Raw genomic sequence first — 20171 nt, forward strand, 5'->3', positions numbered from 1 at the left:
TGAGTAACCATTCGAACTTCAGAAGAATGAAGAAGTTTCTTTGTTTTCTTTCTTTCTTTTCTTTTTTTGCTATTTTCGTTAGTTACCTTTATTAAACGAAAGTACACGGTAGCCAGTCGAACAGAGTATCGCGTTAGTTGTCGTTGTATATTCTTATCGTGCAGTTATCATATCCATGCAAGAGAAAGTGCACTTAAACAATTCTTACCTTGTCTTCTTCTTGGTCGACGACCTGAAATTGTGAAAATTGTACACTTAGTACAGCTGTTCGTTACATCAAAGTTATCAAATATATAATATTTGAATACTTTGATAACAAAATAAATACGATAACAAGATGAGCTGATTTTTTAAATAAATGTTGATTGCATAAATTTAATTGTATTATTAACTTTCGTGAAGTGAGTTCCTTTATTTTTGGCATATAGTAATATTAACTACCATTATATCTTCAAAACAGAACATGGTAGTAGCATTTTCCAAACAATAAAATCTTAACATTATGAATTAAGCATACTAGGCTCCTGTAATAAATGCCATTCTTGACACATATAAATAACAAACAATGATACTATCACAATCACTCATAACTGTATATTTCTTGATGTGAATCATACTAAGAAGCAGGGTCGACGTGTTTAAATTTCTGGTCATTCTCTGATTTCTCGGTGCAGTAGTGTTGACAATGAAATCAATATACTGGAATCAATATTTCAAGTTCCAAATTACTATTTTAATATTTTCTTCCTGAGTATTATAAATCTAGTTTTGAGGTAGTAGTCAACATATTTTAAGCCTTAATATAAAATCCGGTTCCGAGCGCGAATGGGAAAACATGTTTCTGAATTTTAGAATATATTTACAATCCATGTGTTTCACTTAATGTTTATAATCATAATATGGGTACGTTAAAAGAACAAATTTTGCATTACACTTGTATGTCATATCGACTCTGCCCCTCGAAAAACCGCTATGTTACATTAGTGTTAAAAATGAGTTATGCCGTGCAAATAAGCCTCAAAGCTGCCACGCAGCGGTTTTATAATTTGATAATTGAATATTCCATTCTTTCGACACAAAAAAAAAAAAAATAATAATAATAGAAAAGCTTCAAGTTCTATCCAGGTAGGTATTGATTTTCTATGTCCTTATAAAAACAGAAAAGTTAAACTGACATGTACTATGTAAATACGAAAAATAGTAATATAATATTGTTGAAGGAAACTACATGTAATATACACTGAAAAAACAGGTTGGGTTGCACGTACAATAAAAATATAGTTGAAAATTGGATTGTAATAAGAACAAGAATAAAGTTGTGCAAATCATATTTTTTTTTTGTTGTAACTACTATACTGAATTTTGCATTGTAACCATAATCAGAACGAGATAGTTGTGAAAAACATAAAATATAGTTAATTATTTTATGGATACACAAACAATAAGTATTGCTCTTGTAACATTAAAGTGCTTACAATACTTAGTATTGTGAAATGAATCATATATTTATAGTCATGCGTACGATATGCGCATAGTCGTAGCAACGATTGGGCGATTGCGTGAAACTTCAAAACAATCCGTGGTCATGTCGTGGAAAAGTGTTCCTACAAGAATGCGATTCGATACTTTAATTACTAGATTTGAAGGTGTGTATGAATGTACCCTATGTTTATTTATGTAAAGAATATAGTATTATTTCTAGGATAATGCGATAGGATTTCTCTGTAATTGTGATTTGAGCTTGCTAAAACTGCTCAGCAATAGGCCTATTAAGTGGTTCTCTATTAGTTGATTACAGAAAGTGTTTGCATGCTACTGCAAATGTTTTCGGATCTTTTTGCAACATTTACGTAACAAGTAAGAGTATCTTAACAAACAGAAGCTCATACGTGCATTGCTGTCAGGAATATTCGATTGAAGTTGAATGGGATATAGTATACATGAAGCTGCATCAGTTTCCGAAGGAGCAGGAGGCTCTTACTTTTAGGGGTTATTCATTGAGTATGTACGAACTTACAAAGGGGGTAACAAAGCGACTTTTATTTACTTATCGACTCATACGAAAATAAAAAAGAAATTACTTGTTCTTTATATCTGTATGTGTACTGCCCTTGTACTTTATCTATGACTATGTGTGTGGGGGAGGGGGAATTTAACGCATATCGCATATCTTGTGCACATGGATACTTCTTACTATTGCACTACGTAGAAAATTTATGGTATTTCATGTAGAAGTGGTAGTAGAACACAGAAGAAACGCAGATCAGGGGGTTCTCATGTATACTATTACCGTATTACCGCTAGGGAGCCCCACAGACATGGTGTTAACTAAATTTATTACAACTCAATGGAGAAGGGGCCAGTGTTCTAGGATATTGTCGATTGAAGTAACAAATTCGGTAATACTATTTCGGGCTCACTCGGGCAGACGGTTCTACCAAATATAACATTTATAGGTAGTTATACGACGTGAAACTTTTTTTTGTGAATGAATAAAAGTGTGAATATACGTAATTGCTGTCAGTGCATAGCATATTGAAATACATTTTGGGTGGTAGTGAAAGTATAGTATATGTAAGTGTGCTCTGCCGCTATCCTCGTTTATAAGTATACCCTCCGTCACTCCCTCCGCGCCTGCTCCTTACGAACTCACCCCCTCGCGATCGACTCGCCCGCCCTGCTGTGCTCCTTCGCTGACTCGGTTAGATAGTATTCGTACTTCTTAGTGGCCACCTAGTACAAATTGGTTCGAGCTTCATGGACTATGCCATACGTCCACACTGTTTATTTTGAGCCCTTCTCAAGTAATGGAGCTCCTTATTTATTGCCTGTTCTCTTAAAAGAAATATAAAGCTCTAACGTAACCTGAAAATGTAAGAAATGTATCATAATTTGATAGAACCGTCTGCCCGAGTAATGCTACTATTTCTTCCTGTAGAAGATTATAGCAGTACGTTCTGAATTTGGTAGTCCTTTTCTAGCAAAATTTTGAAAATTGGGTAAATGTTACAATACACGCTCCAGATGCGCATCGATATGTACGGCCGCTTTATAAGGGTATATTAGAGTAGGGTAGGGAAGATTAGAGTAAGATGAAGATAAGTAGGGTAGGAACGGGTTAGCTTAAGGTTAGGTAAGTTTTGATTTATTTTCATAAAATTCATAGAATAATTTCTCGTTTCTGAGTATGCCTGCTGGAGCGGGCGTTGAAAAGTTAACCCTGAAAATTTGCCGGGAAGCAATGATTAATTTGCTTGTTTGTGAGCTTGATAATATGTAAGGAGAGCCGGCATTTATTCCGATGTTGGTCCTCCACTGGGTTTTCAGGAGATCTAACCCGCATTCCCTCGCTAACGCTCGCTCGGCAATACTAAGTGAATTATTTAGGCGGTCGTCCGCCTAGGTTTTGGCTAAAAGCCTAACAATTAATTGCACTCGAGCAGACGGTCCTACCAAATTTTGACCTATTTCTTACATTTTCATGTCAGATTAGAGCATTCTATTTACTTTAGCAGAGCATGCACTAAATGAGGAGCTCCATTACTATTTGCAGGTTCACTTCAGGAGTGCTCAGTATAAATACAGTGAGGAAGTATGGCATAAAAACTACAGTGCGTAAAACACAAAAGCATGAATTGTATCTAAGCGAGTCAGGGCAGGGGGGCCGAGAGGTAGCGAGGTGGTTCATCCGAGTAAACAGGCCTGTCAGCGACAGGAGGTACACACATAAGTTGGGACAGTGGAAGAGTACACTTACACATACAATACTTTCACAATCACTCAAAATCCATTTCAATATGCTGTGTGCTGATAGTAATTACTTGTATTCACATTCTCATTCCTTCACGAAAAAAGTTTTGCATCGTACTTTTACTATACATTTTCTATTTGGTAGAACCGTCTGCTCGAGTGAGCTCTAATTGGTTTCTTTGTGTACCAAAGTTTAATTTTTACTCCATCTAGTATTGCCGAGTGAACGTTAGGGTGTGAAGGTGGGTTAGAGCCCCCGAAAACCCAGTGGACGACCAACTTCGAACTAAATGCCAAGTGTAGTTGCCTGAGCCACGTTAGAGCATTTATTCCGAAATTGGTCGGCCGCCTAGTTATTGGCTAAAAGCGTAATTATAGATTATACCGCATTAAAGCGGGTTAGAGCCCCGCAGGGCTCGTTGTTTTCTGTCTTTATTATAGCTAAATGGGAAGGGGGACATGTGTTCTAGAACATTGCTGCCATGTTCCTTATGTTACCGTTACATTGAAAAGTATAACTTCCTCCAAATTTCTTTACAGTTACTTGCTTACCGCATTTTCTACATTTTATTTTAGATTTATTAAGCCATGATTTTTACTTACTTTTGATAATTTTTTCTGATTATCGCCAGCCATGTTTTCAATACAAATGCTGATTACATTCGCATAATGCTACCATGAAGTAACCTTGCGCCAAGTAGTTCCCTGTGCTTGTCAAATAGTTCCATGTTTATAACCGTTTATATAAGAAAATAAATACAACTCTTCCTCTCCTTATACATTATCAAGCACACAAATTAGCATATTATTGATTTCTTCCCAGTAAAGTTTCAAAATTTTGCTAGGAACGGACGACCAACTTTGGAACTTAACATCTCATTAGTTAATTCTGAGGTTAAAAAAAAAGTATTCTTCCACACAAGGCATGCCTACGAAAGTTCTTCCGTAATATGCAAGTTTTCGCAGGGTTCTTGGCCTCCATCTCCATTGAGTTGTAATGAATATAAATAACAACGTGCCGGCACGGTTCTAGAACGTTGATCCTTTTTCCTATTGACTTGTTATAAAGCTAGAAAACAACATGTCCTGAGGGGCTATTAAACCACCTTCACTCGCTGTCGCCTGCTCGGCAATACTGTAGAATTAAACATTGAGCTGTGTTACAAAAACGGACAAACTTAGCTACTAACTATATGTGGAGGCTTCCCGTTCTAGAACCTTCCCAGGGGCTTTTCTTTCCCCCATGTCGAAAATGATATAGATCTCTAGCTTCCGGATAACTTTCAGCGGTTAAACAGAGTGAAGTAATAGGGTTGTATTGCTATTTACTCAACGTGTTGGTAAGATTTAGAATGCGGTTGTTCACGTACCTCGCTGAATGCACTATCGTTTATGTTTTCGCGTTATCACGCCTCTTGATTTTTGTAACGTTTTTCTTTTTTTTTACTTCACGTTTGATGGCGTTTTTGTATTGTTTCAGACGTGTGTTGCTTGACATTAATGATAAAGGAACGTTTTTTTTAATTGAATGTATCGATTGTATTAAATATAAATTTTAACGTGGAAATTTATCAAATGAAATGAAATTTCTAGTGTAACAATTCACTTTTTGTTTTACCGAAGTTAAGGGAGATGGTAATGATGAGTAACGTATTAAATGTTGAAACGAAGGAAGTGGAATTGGAAGCGTGAGTCACTACGACCTCGTGGAATGTATTGGTTATAATATTAACAACAGGGGTGCCCACAAGGGGGGGTTATGACGCAAACTGCGTCATTGAAATATTTGGGGGGGGGGTTAAAAATCTATATAAATATGTTTGAGGGGGTGTAAAAATTAATCGAAAAGATTTTTTTTTAATGGAAGAACACCTATGGATAGACAATTGCGGGGGGGGTGCGTCATGGACATAAGGGGGGTGGGCACCACTGTTAACAATATAATGTTTGTGTGTATTTCTCGAAGTTCATGAGTGGAAATGGAAGCAGGATGCATTATGTAATTGCCTTGACACAACTTTTTTAGCTCTTTATTTTTTGACTTGCAATTCATTTTTGGTTTTATTATATGTGTCTATTTTGCTTTTAGGTTCATAAGTATTCCTGTAGAATCAGCATTAAATAATCATAATCGTACTAAATATATTTTTTTTAAATTTTGATTGATTTCAGGGGTTTGTCTTCTTCGAAAATTTATCCCAAAAAGTATACAGTAATAAGTACCGAGCGAAGGGAGATTAAGTTAGTTTCTTTTAGCATTACTTGTTTTGAATAACAGGAAAAAAGGGGCCGCGGTGGCTCAGTGGTAGAGCGTTCACCTCTGGTGCGTGGGGTCCTTATTTCAATCACAGCCCATGTCAAGTGGGCCGTGTATAGGATAAACCCATATTTGTGGGTTTTCTCTAGGTTATCCCGTTTCCTCCCACTTTCTTCATTCCACCATTTAATTCATCATAATCGCTACTTTCCTTAATCGCCTCGGTGCATAATCGTGGAACATTAACTAAATATTTCGTTTAAAAACAATTGTGGCAAACAATAACGTCGGTCTAGTATACCGTTAGAACAGCATTCAATATTGTGCTACTTGTTCAAAGGAAACATTATTTCTGATGCGTAGAACGTGTAATAAAGTTTGTTGATTTTCTTTGAGTTTTCTCCTACCTACTTCAAAAGCAGTAGTTCGAAATGTAGCTCACGCTAGTGAGCTAAAAGTGTAGAACAGGGATAGCATTACTGATATTAACGTAACTTCTAATACATTAATATATGGTTTTCGTTACAAAACAATACATTACAAAGCTTTTTTTGTAGTTGTTAGGTAAGGACAAGCTAGCACTAGGTTGTCCAATATTTTCATGTGACGACAATGCTGCAAGAACCGCTTCTGTCCAAGTGTGCACCAATCCAATTGTTATGCACATACATTCCTTCCCATACATTTCCTAAAACGCAATAGTGATACCTGTAATAATAAAATGTATATTTTGTATTTTAAAAAGGAGTGTTTTTTGCGGTTGTTGGATTGGTTTGTTGCGGTTTAACGTCGCACGCTTATACCTTGGCGGCCAAAGCAGACGTGGACCTACTGATAATAGTAGAATGCTAACCACTTTTTCCGTTCAACTGTATCCCACCGGGAATCGAATCCAGGACCACGTGCCCAAAAGGCAAGCGGGCTAACTACTAGACCAAGCGACCAAGTCCTGCGGTTGTTAGAATGAAGTATATCAAAATAAAAAACGGCATAACCCGAGTTTCAGAAACATAATCCATTCATTTAATTGTTAAAGAAATTGTCGGTTTTACATAGTGGTCTCCATGGACACTGGATGAAGTGAATCACATGCGAATGTTGGCGAGGAATAAATACCATACTTTAGCACTAGACTGGGTTAAGCGTGTTAAGATGAACGATTGCATTATTTAATACTGTTCACAAAGAACGAGAATGGGAGAAAATTTGTCACTTTCTGTAACGAATATCTGTTAGATTAGCCGATATACAGGATGCTCTATTTGTCTTCTTACGCCCTTGCAACTTTGAAATTAATAGACAGAAACAGCTGATTTTGCACTCTTGAAATATCGGCAGAGGGGTATTCTTTAACATATATCTAATACCACCAGTGTAACAGTCATTATTAACATTTAAATGGTTATTACAAACGGCATTATGATCTTTATATCTTTTGGAAAAAAAATCTACTTAATTAGATGTGATACCTACCTCAACACTTTTTCGAAATAAAGCCCTTTTAAAAAAAATCCAAATTTTGAATTCATTGTAACTTTGTTTGTGTTTATTAGAAATACATTATATCCTGACCGGAGTATTCTACACTAAGGCACTTTCTATGTGCATTGCCCTATCCGCCTGACTTGCGTTGTTGCTGTTGTAGAGACCTCCAAAATTGCTTCGTATTTGGATTTTGTGAAAGTGTAGCATCCTTAGTTTGAAATTTGTAACAACCTGACGTTGTGTTACTTGAAAAATCTTAAGATTATGTGTGGTTGGAAACACTGTTATTCTGGTGGTACTAGCTAGTATGCCAAACGATATTCCCCTGCCAATGTTTGAATGGTGAAAAAGTTCAGCGGTTTTTGTCTATTAGTTTAAAAGTTACAAGGGCCTAAGAAGAGATATGGAGCACCCTGAATATCACAATATAAGTGCAGTTCAATACAGATTTTTTAATGGATGGTATTTTAGTTCGCTTATGTTAACAATGTTCCCTTTTCCTTTCTTATCAGAGGAAGAAATAGATGATGAATCATTTGCATATTTAACTGACGACATTGTCAAGGAGATTATACCAAAAATTGGCCCTAGAGTGAATTTTAAAAAAAATACCAAGAATATAAGGAACAGCAGGACAGAGAGTTCTCTCCAACGTTCTCATCACCTACATCGTCTGTAGCAAGTTGTAACATTAATTCACCTGAGGTAAGATACAGTTTTTTAGGATCTCCAGTCAATTCTCACTTTGCTTTTTGAGTGATAGCGTCCGCAATTGTGATCGAAATCATGCTTTGCTTACTTTTAAATGTATTTTAATCGTAAGAACTAAAAAAAAACTAGTAAGTGAACGGTTTTAAAAAAAAACTTTCGCAAGATTAACTTTGTCTAAGCTATAAAGCCATTATTTTTCCCGTTCATTCATGCAGTGTCATACAACGGTAGGTGGTCCAATAGTTCCTTAAATACATGGAATTTCACATCGAAGGCTCGATGGCATACGCCACCAATATCTTCTTTACTTTTGTGTGTAATAGTTTTTTTTTTTTTATTATTATTAGAGAGATTAATAACACATATTGAATGCTTACAACATGACTGTAAACTTCTCTCACGATCTTATACTTTTTACTTTTAGGTTGTAATGAGTGAAATTATAAACTTTGAGCCGGATACTTTAATAGACAACTTAACAGCCAGTAGTAGTAGCAGCTCAACCAGTAAAAACACTAACATTTCTAACGTTGTGGCAGAATCATGTAAGAATTATTTTCTACTTTTTTCAGCATTATTGTAGAAGTGAAGGTTTTTTTTTTTTAAATGTTGAATATGATTTCATTAGGATGTAAAATGAAATGAAACGAAATATTTAGTTTTATGACCCACACATGCCGGTTAGGCTGAAGGAGACGATGATGATGAGAAATGAATGAAATGGTGGAATGAAAATGGAGGAAACTGGAGAACTCCGAGAAAACTCACGAGCACGGTGTTTGTCCACCACAAAGTCCACACAGCGCAAGCTGGGATCGAACCAGGGGACACCAAGCATCGGAGGTGAACACTCTACCACTGAGCCACCGCGCCCCCACGTTAGGATGTAATAAGTTGGTTACTTGAGTACTCAAACTGAACGTTTATCTTTCGATGTAGTTTGTAAGGCGTTCAAAAGAATTAAACAAGCAGCTTATGTTCACGCCTCCAAAGTTTGAATATTTGTAAGTCCGTTAAAAAGTACAAGTTGGTAACATAGCTTTCAGAGGAGAAAGTAACCAAACATTCCAAACACTGCTCACACTTCGATATTTGAAATATTCAATCCCTATTTGGTACTCAGTGTTACATTATTTTCAGATCGAAAATGGTGCTTGAACAAAACAGAAAACTTGTGGTTGTGCTTTTAAGACAGAGTTGTAGTTTAAAAACAGTTTCTCTTCGAGCATGAAAATTTGAAAATAATAATGGATAATAGAGGCTTCTGCGAAGTTTAATATTTAGTGAAACTAATTTTTTCAGTTGTCTTCCCTTTTATTATTTTTTAATGATTTTGAACTTGATTCGAATCCCAGATCTCCGACTGGGTGATTTTCTTTTCTATTTCCAACGGGTTTTTACAGTTCTACTATAGTGTGATCAAGAATTTGTAACCTAGAAGAAAATATTTCGTTTCGAAACACACAACGACCTTTTTATTGAGTAGGGCCAACTCTAAGGTTATGAGTGTTTGTCTTCTTATATGTATATATTATTCAAGTCTCAGCTGCTAAAATGTTAATTATTAAAGTATATTACATAAGTGAAATAAGTATTATATGCATATACTTTCACCAGGAACTATTTGCAGGTGATTATGGTGTTGTAGTAGTACAAGGGATACCACAAGAAACATGTGATGAAGTACGCAGTAAGGAAGTGATTACTTTATTTGAAAATACGGTTAACGGAAAATGTATGATACGTTTTGTCACTTCTGTGTGCCTACTTCTCGCACATGTACAAGATGTACATGTGTAAGCGAATAATGACACCGTGCTTTAATTTTTCTAAATTCCGATCGCAGTCTTCGAAACGTTTTTAGATGTGTAGGTTGTAAAGTTTGATATATTATTGCTATAAATGATTACTTTTCACTTGTGTTTTATTTTTCTGCATCTTTAGGATTAGCATAATATTTTCAGATTGACAGACTGTCATGGAGCGTGCTCCTGTTTCAGAAAAACATCATACTTGATATGTTCGGCTTCAAAACAATCGGAGAACATGTGTGTCCGACACATTATTGTTTTTGTTCGATTTCGTGTACATATTCCATAACATGAGCACTTTGAGTGTTTTAATGTTTCTTATATAAGATAGATGTAATTTTTGGGGGGATTTCACTCTGCCCATCTCTTTATCCTACAGGGAATTGTACAATGTTATATGTGAACTGTATTCCTTACCAGGTGTAATGCTGTTTTGGTAAACACTGCATTTATTTCTTACAGAACTTGTCCTGCATATTGAACTCTTACCTAGAAGGAAGAGAAGTATTGAATATATACAAGACAAAAGGATGTTTAAATCAAAGAACACGACAGTTACTCACTGCTGTTATAATTCGCCAAGTTGGTCCGAATACAAGGTATATTCATTTCTCTTGCCTCTTTCGATATATATATATATATATATATATATATATATATATATATATATATATATATATATATATATATATATATATATATATAACTTCCAGTTGTGTACCTCTGACAATTTTCAGGTCCTGAGCTCCTTCGTGGCTAAACGGTTAGCGTACGCGCCTTTGGCGTGGCACACCCGGGTTCGATTTCCGGCTGGAACTCGTGTGGTTCGGATTCTACGTTAATCAGTAGGTCCCGTCTCATATACCCTCGTTGCTGAAAGAGACGTTAAACTCAAAATCAACTCAAGTGAATTTTCAGGTCCTGTACTGTGAAAGCACTCTCTTGAATAGAAAACTCTTAATGAAATATGTTTCAATTATTTACCTTTGTAATTAATCAACTGAAGTTCTTTTCATTTACAGGGATACAATTTACTGGTGGAACACATGTAAACGTTCTTAAACTTGTGTACATAAAAGTAGTTGTTTAGAGGTTCATTTGTTAGAATTACTGTTGCTGTACTCACACTGTACTTACGATTATCCATCCTGTGTTTGTAGAGAAAGCACTTGAACTCCAAGATGATATGTAAGTTATAGGTTTTAGGCTACTTCTTTCCCCGGGACTAATTTGATTCTTTTAAAGGTGTGACAGTAATGCGTCATTCCGTATCAAATAAACACAATATAAAGATTTTTTTCTCTTATTACGACAAGTACATATTTGTTCCAGGAAGAGTTCTGCTTATTATAAATTTTAAATTTTACTGTTGATATTGTATTCGGTATCATTATTGTCCCTTATCAAAGGGCACACCATAAAACACAAGTAAAAGTTTACACTGTGTAACTGTGTGATGATAATGTTATTTCGTTATAAATGTTATAAAAGGTGTCTCATTTAATCGAATATTTGGTTACTGCTCTTGTATTTTTCAATTCTTCTTTCTTTGGGGGCATGAAGTGTAATTTTATTAATGTTAATTTATAATTTCTTACTTCACAGGATTACGAGTGAATCTTTCACCAGAATAAGTGAAGCTATTGTTGACCTTTTTCCAACAGAAAATAAGGTTTGTAAAAAAAAAAAAAAAAAAAAAAAAGTAAACATACGTGCAAGGCATAAGTCAGTTGTTTGTACTGTTTCAAATGCGTATTTTCAATAAGTAAGCATTATCCTTCCTCTCTCTCCGCCAATTCTTCTGTATATATTGCATCATTGAAAACTGCCTGATCTCAGTGATGAAACAACTCTTCTTCCAATATAGTACAAATCGATAAACAAATTCACGCTTTCTACTGTAATTTCTCATATTACAATAGTGGTACAGTAACACTGAAAGATTAAATGTGAAAGAGGCATATATTCATCAAGCAGGGCAATGCCAGGCATTATCTTTTATGTTTGTGTATTCCTTGACGGGCCCCGCGCAGTATAAGAATTAATGATGTAACCTTCGTTGCAGGCGGTACTGGCTTTCATTTTCAGTGGGAATGTTTAATACGTTATGCTTTTTAATAGTTTTTTTGGGGGAGGGGGGATTTTCCTTAGTCATAGAAGGCAAGTAAGAGATTTTTATCGTAACATATATGGCCATGATGTGACTTCTTCCCGCGGTCATTTGTCTCAGGTGTGACGCACTCATGAAATAGCTCACAGAAAATGCCAGAAAAGTAAGAGAAAAGGGTGTGTCAAATTTGTTTCATTTCACATGTCCTTCCTTCACTTTTCTTACTTTATTCGCTTGTGTTTTTAACTGAATTCTTTTTCTTTTGAGTATCAGCTGTTCGAATTTCAGATAAAACTAATTTATTTTATTTCGTTAAATGATGGTAGGAATAGTTATCATATATTTAATAATAATATGTATATGTGGTTTCTGTTATCACAGAAAGATGTATTTCTGCATGTTTCTGGTAAATGCTTATATGTTAACTACATGTATCATTCAGTATTAAAAAAATGACTGAAATGAAGTTCCTATTTTCATTTCTGTTTTACAGCATACATATTACATTCCCTACTCTTTGGCCCAAGGGAGGAAAATTTTAGCAAAGGGGAAACTATGGGATAAATATAACAACAGGAAAAGATCACTCCGTGAAAGCGGTATTCTGAGTCGAAAAAGGCGAAGCAGTCAAGGAAATTGTAGCAATCAATTAAGTTCAGACGATATTCCAATAGTTCAAGGTAAGTTAGTATTCACTTTAAATGTTTCTATTATTCTGACTGTTTCTCAGGATTTTAATTGTTGCTTGTCGAATACATTTCTTGTTTATATCGTATATAAAGGAGCATTTTTTTAAATTGTAGTTTTTATATAACTTTATTTTAGCCGTCCCGGATGTTGCACTTAACCGACTTTAATTCTTCTTATCGAAGAGTACTTTTTTGTTCATAACATCCATCTTTCACAATATTCTGGTACTTGCCCGACAATTCTTGAGAAGCAGTTTGGGTGTACTTCATATTTTCTGAGTACTCATCGATTGCCTCTCTAAAACGTGTTTAAAATGTACTAGACGATTGTGAAACGTGGATATTTGCATAGCGCATATCCTACTTTGTAAGTGATGTCTTGACCCGACTACAATAGTTCCTATATCAGTGGAGCTAAGGACCTTGATATTTCATTCTTCCTCGTATTCGGCAGCCCATGACTCCGAAATTATGCACTTTTGACCACAGACCCATATGGACTTTTTTCTTATTTTGATGTGAGGAATTACCTGTTTCAGTTTGTCGGTCTAGTTCATTAACACCCTATATCTATCTATCTGTCTATATATATATATATATATATATGTATAGAATATGGTGTTAATAGTGTATGTATAGTTTAGTGTGTGTGTGTGTGATATCACATTATTACCAATACTAATTATCGTATTCGAAAGAGTGCATTTCAACATTTGGTGCTACTTTTGCAATATGCATTTTATAGGTTTAACTGAAGAAAACAACAATGAATACTTATTGTGGCTTCGAAACAACTTAGAACCCTGGGAGAAAGTTTTGGAATATTGGAAAAGAACATCTCCGCAGCGCCAGAGAGAATTCGTGAACAGTGATACATCCATTGCTGAATACTTCAGTCAGTATCCGATTCTAAAGCAACCACTTGGATACATGCTTGTAAGTTGTAACTTATATTTCCATTCCTATGTAATTTGTATTTCACATTACTTTATTTGGAGTCTTTTATATATAATGTTCGTTTTGTGAGGGAATGCAATGAATTGTATACTCAGTAAATAAAATTCGTAGGATAGCAGGTAACTGATTCGCGGGCGGACACTACTGTGTTCCACGCCCACTGCAGTGCCCCGCGATGGCTAGAGTTTTGTGTGAGACGTTGGAAGTGACTGTGAGAGTGATTCATCTGAATTGCGACGTCGTCGTGAGTTGATGACATTTTGGACGGAGTCCAGTGCTGAGTGCCCGACGTATAAAGCATCGGATTTAGGAAGTGGTACAGGAATTTGATTTCCCACGTGCAGCCGTGTCTAGAGTGCACCAAGAATTGATGGATGAAGGCGTCACTAGCTACAACGGGCCACATAGCGGGTGACGTTACAATGTTTCAGCAGGACAATGTGCTCCCACATCGCTACCAATATCGTTCTCGAATCATTCGAAGAACATGCAAGTTCAATGACTGAACTGGCCACCCGGAACCCTGATATGAACCTCATCGAGCATATCTGTCATGCCGTTGAACTCAGGCTCTGTGCATTGGATCCGTGACCCACGAATAGGCAAATCTGTACATGGTGTCAACTGTCCCCGGAAGTACATCAGGGACTTGCAGACCAAGTTCCACACCGTATAGCGGCGCTCCGCAGATCCAGAGGGGGCCGACCAGATATTAAGTGGTTATCTCATGAGTATTGCTAGGTCACTGTATAGTAGAAGTACAGTTACAAACTGTCAGAAGGGCGAGGACGTTAGAATCATTTGCGAACTATTAACGAATGAAATGTTGCCACCATTACAAAAGGATAGGCACTTGCCATTCTTAGTAAGAATTATAAGATTGACCTGCTCCCTCCTTTGAATGTCACCAAGTATGTGCTAAGGTGGACGGTGGGTTGAGGGAGACTGTGGTGAGGGGAAATGAATGAAATAGTGTAATAAAAACTATAAAAGGAAACAAGGGGTACAGCGCATGATGTTTGTCCTACACAGAGCCCACTTGGTGTGAGCTAGGATCGAACTGGGAATCCAACCCTCTAGAAGTGAACGCTCTACCACTGATCCATAGCAGCCCATTCAAGGAAAAAGTTGATTTTATTTCTGAGCAAACTATTGTTTTCCTGCTTCGTTAAAAACGAGTGATTTTACTCAGTATGGAATCATAGTAAACAAAATTCAGGTTTTGTTCTCCCAAGTAACAAAAGGACCAACTCACTCTCTTGCTATTGTTGCACGCAGTCTTGGAGATTTGTGGCAACTGTGGCCAATAAGCCTGTGGCCACAAAAACCTGCAAAACGTAATATGAATGAACAATATATTACCATCATGTCGACATTTGCCTCGTTTAGTAGACCTGGAAAGAAATTATGTAGTACCTGCCTGGTGTCTACAAATTAGGTGTGTGGTGTCTATAATAACACCATACCATTTGTCGGATAATGAAACCCATGATTTTGATCATTCGTATTATACAAGATCCTTCGATTCAGTTAAAGACAAATATGATCCTGTAATAATCAATGGTAATAGCATTTACTCTTTATACGCATTTATCCGTTCTAGGATGAAGGTCAATAATGTACTTTTTTTTTAGTTGGATGCTGATTTCTGTAATACATACCCTGACAAAGAGATACTATTCTATTCGAGATGGGCAGAAGAAAGTCCAAAATTAGAAAGAATTTTTAAGAGTACCACACACGCAGCTCCAGAAGCAGTGGAACTAGTGCAAGCTTTGGAATTTGAAAATATAAATGCAGGTAACTTTTTTTTCATCCACAGTTGAAAAAACACGTTAATGAAAATAAAATTATATTAACCAGATCATATTGAGTATGAATTGAAGCGTCAAGCTAACTAAATGTAAATTATTGGAGTGCTCGTTTCGTATATTCACAGATTAAAACAATTACGTTTTCTCTTCATCCTGTCTGGTTTCCTAAGTTACAGTATATTAAGATGCAGTTAACTACAATTCCATAACACATTCTGAATTATTTATACTATACAAAGTGACGCAAAAAGTATTTTAGCATCTAAAGTATATCTCTGTTGTAGTGTCCGACGTGGAAATGGAGAATGTAATTGATCTTCACATCAAGGTGGAAACAGGCTGGTACTATGCACGTGATCAACCGCCCTGTTGCCATTGACAGCCAAGAGGGTGTTGATCATTCATTTTTGATGTGATGATTCATTGACACCATTTCCACATTTGACATAGAGTGGTAATATATTGGGGTGTTAAGAGCCTTTTTTAACTCAGGTTGTATATTCGACATCGTTAATTATTTCTCTGATCCTGAGATTCAACATTAACGTAATAATTTATATTTTATTTCTTATCTGCACCTGTTATCTACATTCCACAAAACACAGATAATTACCGAAAAAAAGACGTTATTTCTTAATATCTCACCGCAAGTAATGAAGAGCTTTAAATAATATATCCTAACTCCTGCGTTATACACCCATAAAAGCTTAGAAAAGTCTTTCACAGGCTACTTAAGGTATTTGTTTCAAATGATTTAATATCTGGTAATTATGAAATCTCTTATAACTATTTGCATATTACATTCACATGATAAGCGTTCGTCATATGTTACGATCATAGACATGGAAAGAATGCAATTAAGGGTCTTCAACACTAGCAAAATTAACTACAGCCAATTTTAATTATTCTGGAATATTTTCAACAGGAATAAAAGTAACTGAAAGGCAAAGACACAGAGCACTAGAGAATATTATTGTGTACGTGATAACGTTATCACGACTCATCTATCTGCTTTCGCTCTGCGGGTATTTATAAACCTGCAAATGAATGCAAAATCTATAAACAGCTATAAAGTGAAAGCAGATAGACGAGTCGTGCTAACGGTACTACGTGCAAAATAATATTGTGTAGTGCACTGTGTTTTTGCCTGTCGATTAATTTTATTTGTTTTGAAGATCTTACAGAAAAACTGTACAATTGGCAGTAACGTCGAAGATGTTGAAGACCCTTAATTAAGAAATGTCAGCGTACGATCTTGACAACGTGTCTACAGCAGAGCTCCCCACTATATTAATTCAATTCCTTTTATTTCCTGGATTTTTTTTTAATTTTTATTTTTCTTACTAATGTTTATAACCTTCGTGAGCAAGACCCCAGAGGAGAGTCGAAAGCTTGGTAGGAAACCTTCGGGAGTTGCATGGAAGAGTAAGTGGTAATATGATTAGAACTCCTGCGCGTGTCATTGGAACGTCTGAAATATATTTTAATATAGTATGTTTGTATCTTTTACAGTATCCAAAACACTAGTATTACTTATGCTACTGGGCAGATATTTTTTACCTGTTCTGACGTCTATGAAGCGAAAAGACAAAATTGGCGTGTGACAACCGTCGAAGATAGAGTCACAGCAGTCCTTCATTTTTCATGTAAAGGTATTTATAAGTATGAATAAATCGGAAGACCACTTTCACTGATAATAATAAATAGGGTCAGGTAGGGCTATTTTGAGATACAAAAATCTGTTGCCACTCCTGTATTAATGCTAGGAAGACAAACAAACGTCAGAATATAATCGAACTGAGAACTCTATTGGATTCCACCATTTTAATGTCCTATATCTGAAGGTTTTGCATTAAAAGATAAAAATAGCGTATCATAGCCCCGGGGGCTATTATGAGACAGTGATGGGGCTATAACGGGGCATGTTTATTACTCTGGCCCAGGTGATCATACGAACCTGTGTGGGCTCCTGTAAGACATTCGCGAACATTTTCTTTAAGAAATCAAGATTGGTGACTCTGTGGTGGATAGTTTTTATTTACAGTATTTATTCAAAATCAGTACTACGACAGTTCAGAAAATAATGGAAACTTTTAATTACATCCAGATTTTGAAACTTTTTTAAAGTATGACGTTCTGTTTCACTACGAATTTATCTTAGTGTTTTCTTTGTTGTTGCCAAGTTTCTAAGTTTAAAAATGAAAATTAGGCTAATAAGCACTCAAAGTTTTACAGGATTTGCTACATATTATTGACGACACGTAAATAAATTTGTTATATTATGATCTTTTTTATCTAAAAATGATGCACTTATGATCCTAAATAATAAAAGTAAAACATTTAACTTGAATAATTATTTTCTCAGCATTTGAACAAGGTAAACAGTATACTTCGTTTAGCATATGAGATACAATATTTTTGCTGTGTGATAAAAAAAACATAGGTTTTGTTGCGAACCATTTCGTAAAAGCATGAAAGTAGAATTAGTGTGTTACATATACATACAGAGGAAAGTAGTGTATTTCAAGGGTTGTGAAAGCTGTTGTACAGTAGCCCCAGATATTGTCCCATGATAGTCCAATGCATTTTACAGCTCCTGCTTCTCCACACACTGCTTGATACGTTCAATTTTGTGGTGATTCTGTTACTCCACAAAGTCTATTACCGGCTACTTTTTTGAATTTTGGATTACCATTATAGTCAATAGCTTTAACGAAAGTTTTAGAGTTCCTGGCAGAAAAGAAAAGTTTTTCTTGTTACAAAAATGGAAGGATTTGAAAAGAAGAATTTTTTTTTACCGTTAGCTTGTGTGCAAGAATGTTTTCCATACTTCGATTCAATAGATCACTTAATGAAATAATTTTCAGAGGTATCCTTCGTACATAGTTTGAATTCTGTACGACTGTACACTCTGTATAGCGTCTCAACAAAACCCTACCTGACCCTATGAATTATGAGTATGTTTTTACGTATGAGTATGAGTATGTTTATGAGTATGTATGAGTTATGAGTATGAGTTTCCTACTTTATGAGTATGTTTTTTCACTGATATGAGAACAAATTACAGATTGTTGTGTTTTATGAAAGAAAGCAGCAGATGTAATGAGTTTAACTTTTCGGAAATATATTTCGCATTCATTGTTTTATATATATATATATATATATATATATATATATATATATATATATATTATGGCAGTATCCATTTTTAAATCAAAAAATTATGTATAATAATTTTATTTTATCAATCAATGTTTATTTATTTTGCGAATATCGCGTTTTATAAAATAATAAAGTAAAAGTAAATAATAGTTACAAGTTAAGTTTAATGCAAGCTGAAAAAAAAATATTATTCAATGGTCAGCAAAATGATATAAATAAAATGTAAATAAAATGTTTCATTGAAAATCTGCCAATGCAGGAAAACAATGCATACAATGCGTCAATTCTTGCATAGGTTAAATTCTGTACATTATAAAAAAAATTGTAAGCTTTTGTGAACATTTCACACATTCACAAATATAAAAAAAGGCTTAAAATCGGGAAATCGAAGTGTGTCAAAAATTGCAGTTTTTATGTCTTGACACAATAAAAAAATTCGTTCTTTCAAGTAAAAAAAATCACACGTGCTGTCTAGCAGACAACAAAAAAAAATTCTAGAAGGACCAGGTTAAACAAAACCAGGAGACGAGAGGTCTTCAAAATCGGTCCTTAAAATCAGTCTTTGGGAGCAGTGATTAGAATCAGTCTTCGAGGAGTTCACATAATCAGTCTTCGGACAGTCTTAAATCAGTCTTTAAAATCAGTCCTTAAAATCGGTCTTTGAGTAATTAGTTAAGTAATCAGTTGGAGCGACAGAGAAGAACAGTCAACTAACAGTCAACCAACTGTCAACTTAAAATTCAATATTCTATCTACGAATATCGTCAAGTCCTCTTTAGCATTTGGGAGTAAACCAAACTCAATGCTCAACTACAGCAACCATTAAAAAATATCAACCTAGCAATACTAAATACAACACCTACGTCAACAACAAGCATCATCTAAAAAAATAAAATATGTATTACTCCTATTCAGGGCTCAAATGCTCAATACTCGATCGGCGATACTCAACTGGCAAAGTTTCCAATTATCCGTAACCACATCACAACACCTACATTCACAATTTTTATCTAAAAAAATATAATTGTTATTAAATAATTAAAATAAATGTTTTATTACAAAAATTAATCCCCAATTGGTATGTAAAAATTAAGTTAACCTCTCACACATGTATATAAAATCATTCCCACTCATTCTAAATGGTGAGAGGAAAGTAACTATATATATGTGTGTGTGTGTGTGCAGAAACGGACATTGGAGCAATTAATTTCAACTCTCAAAAAGTAATTACTCTTAAATCCAAGATATCTTTTCTTCTTAAACATATCCCATTGTGGAACGAAAACGACATGTCTTTTTAATATGTTTACTGCATTTTCTGGAATGAAAACAACTGCGTTTGTGATAAAAGGAAGTCGGACTATAGGGAAAAGATGCTCAAAAGTATTTCAATCATATTCGTGTTTATAAACTTAGGAATAAAAA

At 35.2% G+C, this 20171-nt stretch overlaps 1 protein-coding gene and 2 long non-coding RNA genes across 4 annotated transcripts in view; 2 read left to right on the top strand and 1 right to left on the bottom strand.

The window, feature by feature from the left end:
• LOC145683292 (uncharacterized) overlaps positions 1-20171 on the bottom strand; it is a 211844-nt gene that overhangs the window by 84150 nt on the left and 107523 nt on the right. The window contains exon 3 of the long non-coding RNA XR_014131004.1: positions 209-232. This is a non-coding gene — a long non-coding RNA (uncharacterized LOC145683292). The remainder of the gene's footprint in view (positions 1-208; positions 233-20171) is intronic.
• LOC145683291 (uncharacterized) lies at positions 1571-8825 on the top strand. Of its 2 annotated transcripts, none has more exons than XR_014131002.1 (3): positions 1571-1646; positions 8005-8197; positions 8628-8824. It is a non-coding gene; the product is annotated as an uncharacterized LOC145683291 (long non-coding RNA). The 2 variants fall into 2 exon arrangements; XR_014131003.1 differs by lacking the exon at positions 1571-1646 and adding an exon at positions 2142-2219 and having other exon boundaries at positions 8628-8825.
• On the top strand, positions 9179-16197 carry LOC145683581 (uncharacterized). The gene is made up of 5 exons (XM_081754928.1): positions 9179-9207; positions 11620-11686; positions 12618-12804; positions 13559-13749; positions 15405-16197. Exons 1-5 carry the CDS (start codon positions 9179-9181, stop codon positions 15594-15596), a joined length of 666 nt encoding a protein of 221 aa, XP_081611054.1. The 3' UTR covers positions 15597-16197.

The sequence above is a fragment of the Thermobia domestica genome, chromosome 4 (genome assembly GCF_964235325.1).
Source record: "Thermobia domestica chromosome 4, izTheDome1.hap1.1, whole genome shotgun sequence".
NCBI classification, from domain to species: Eukaryota; Metazoa; Arthropoda; class Insecta; order Zygentoma; family Lepismatidae; genus Thermobia; species Thermobia domestica.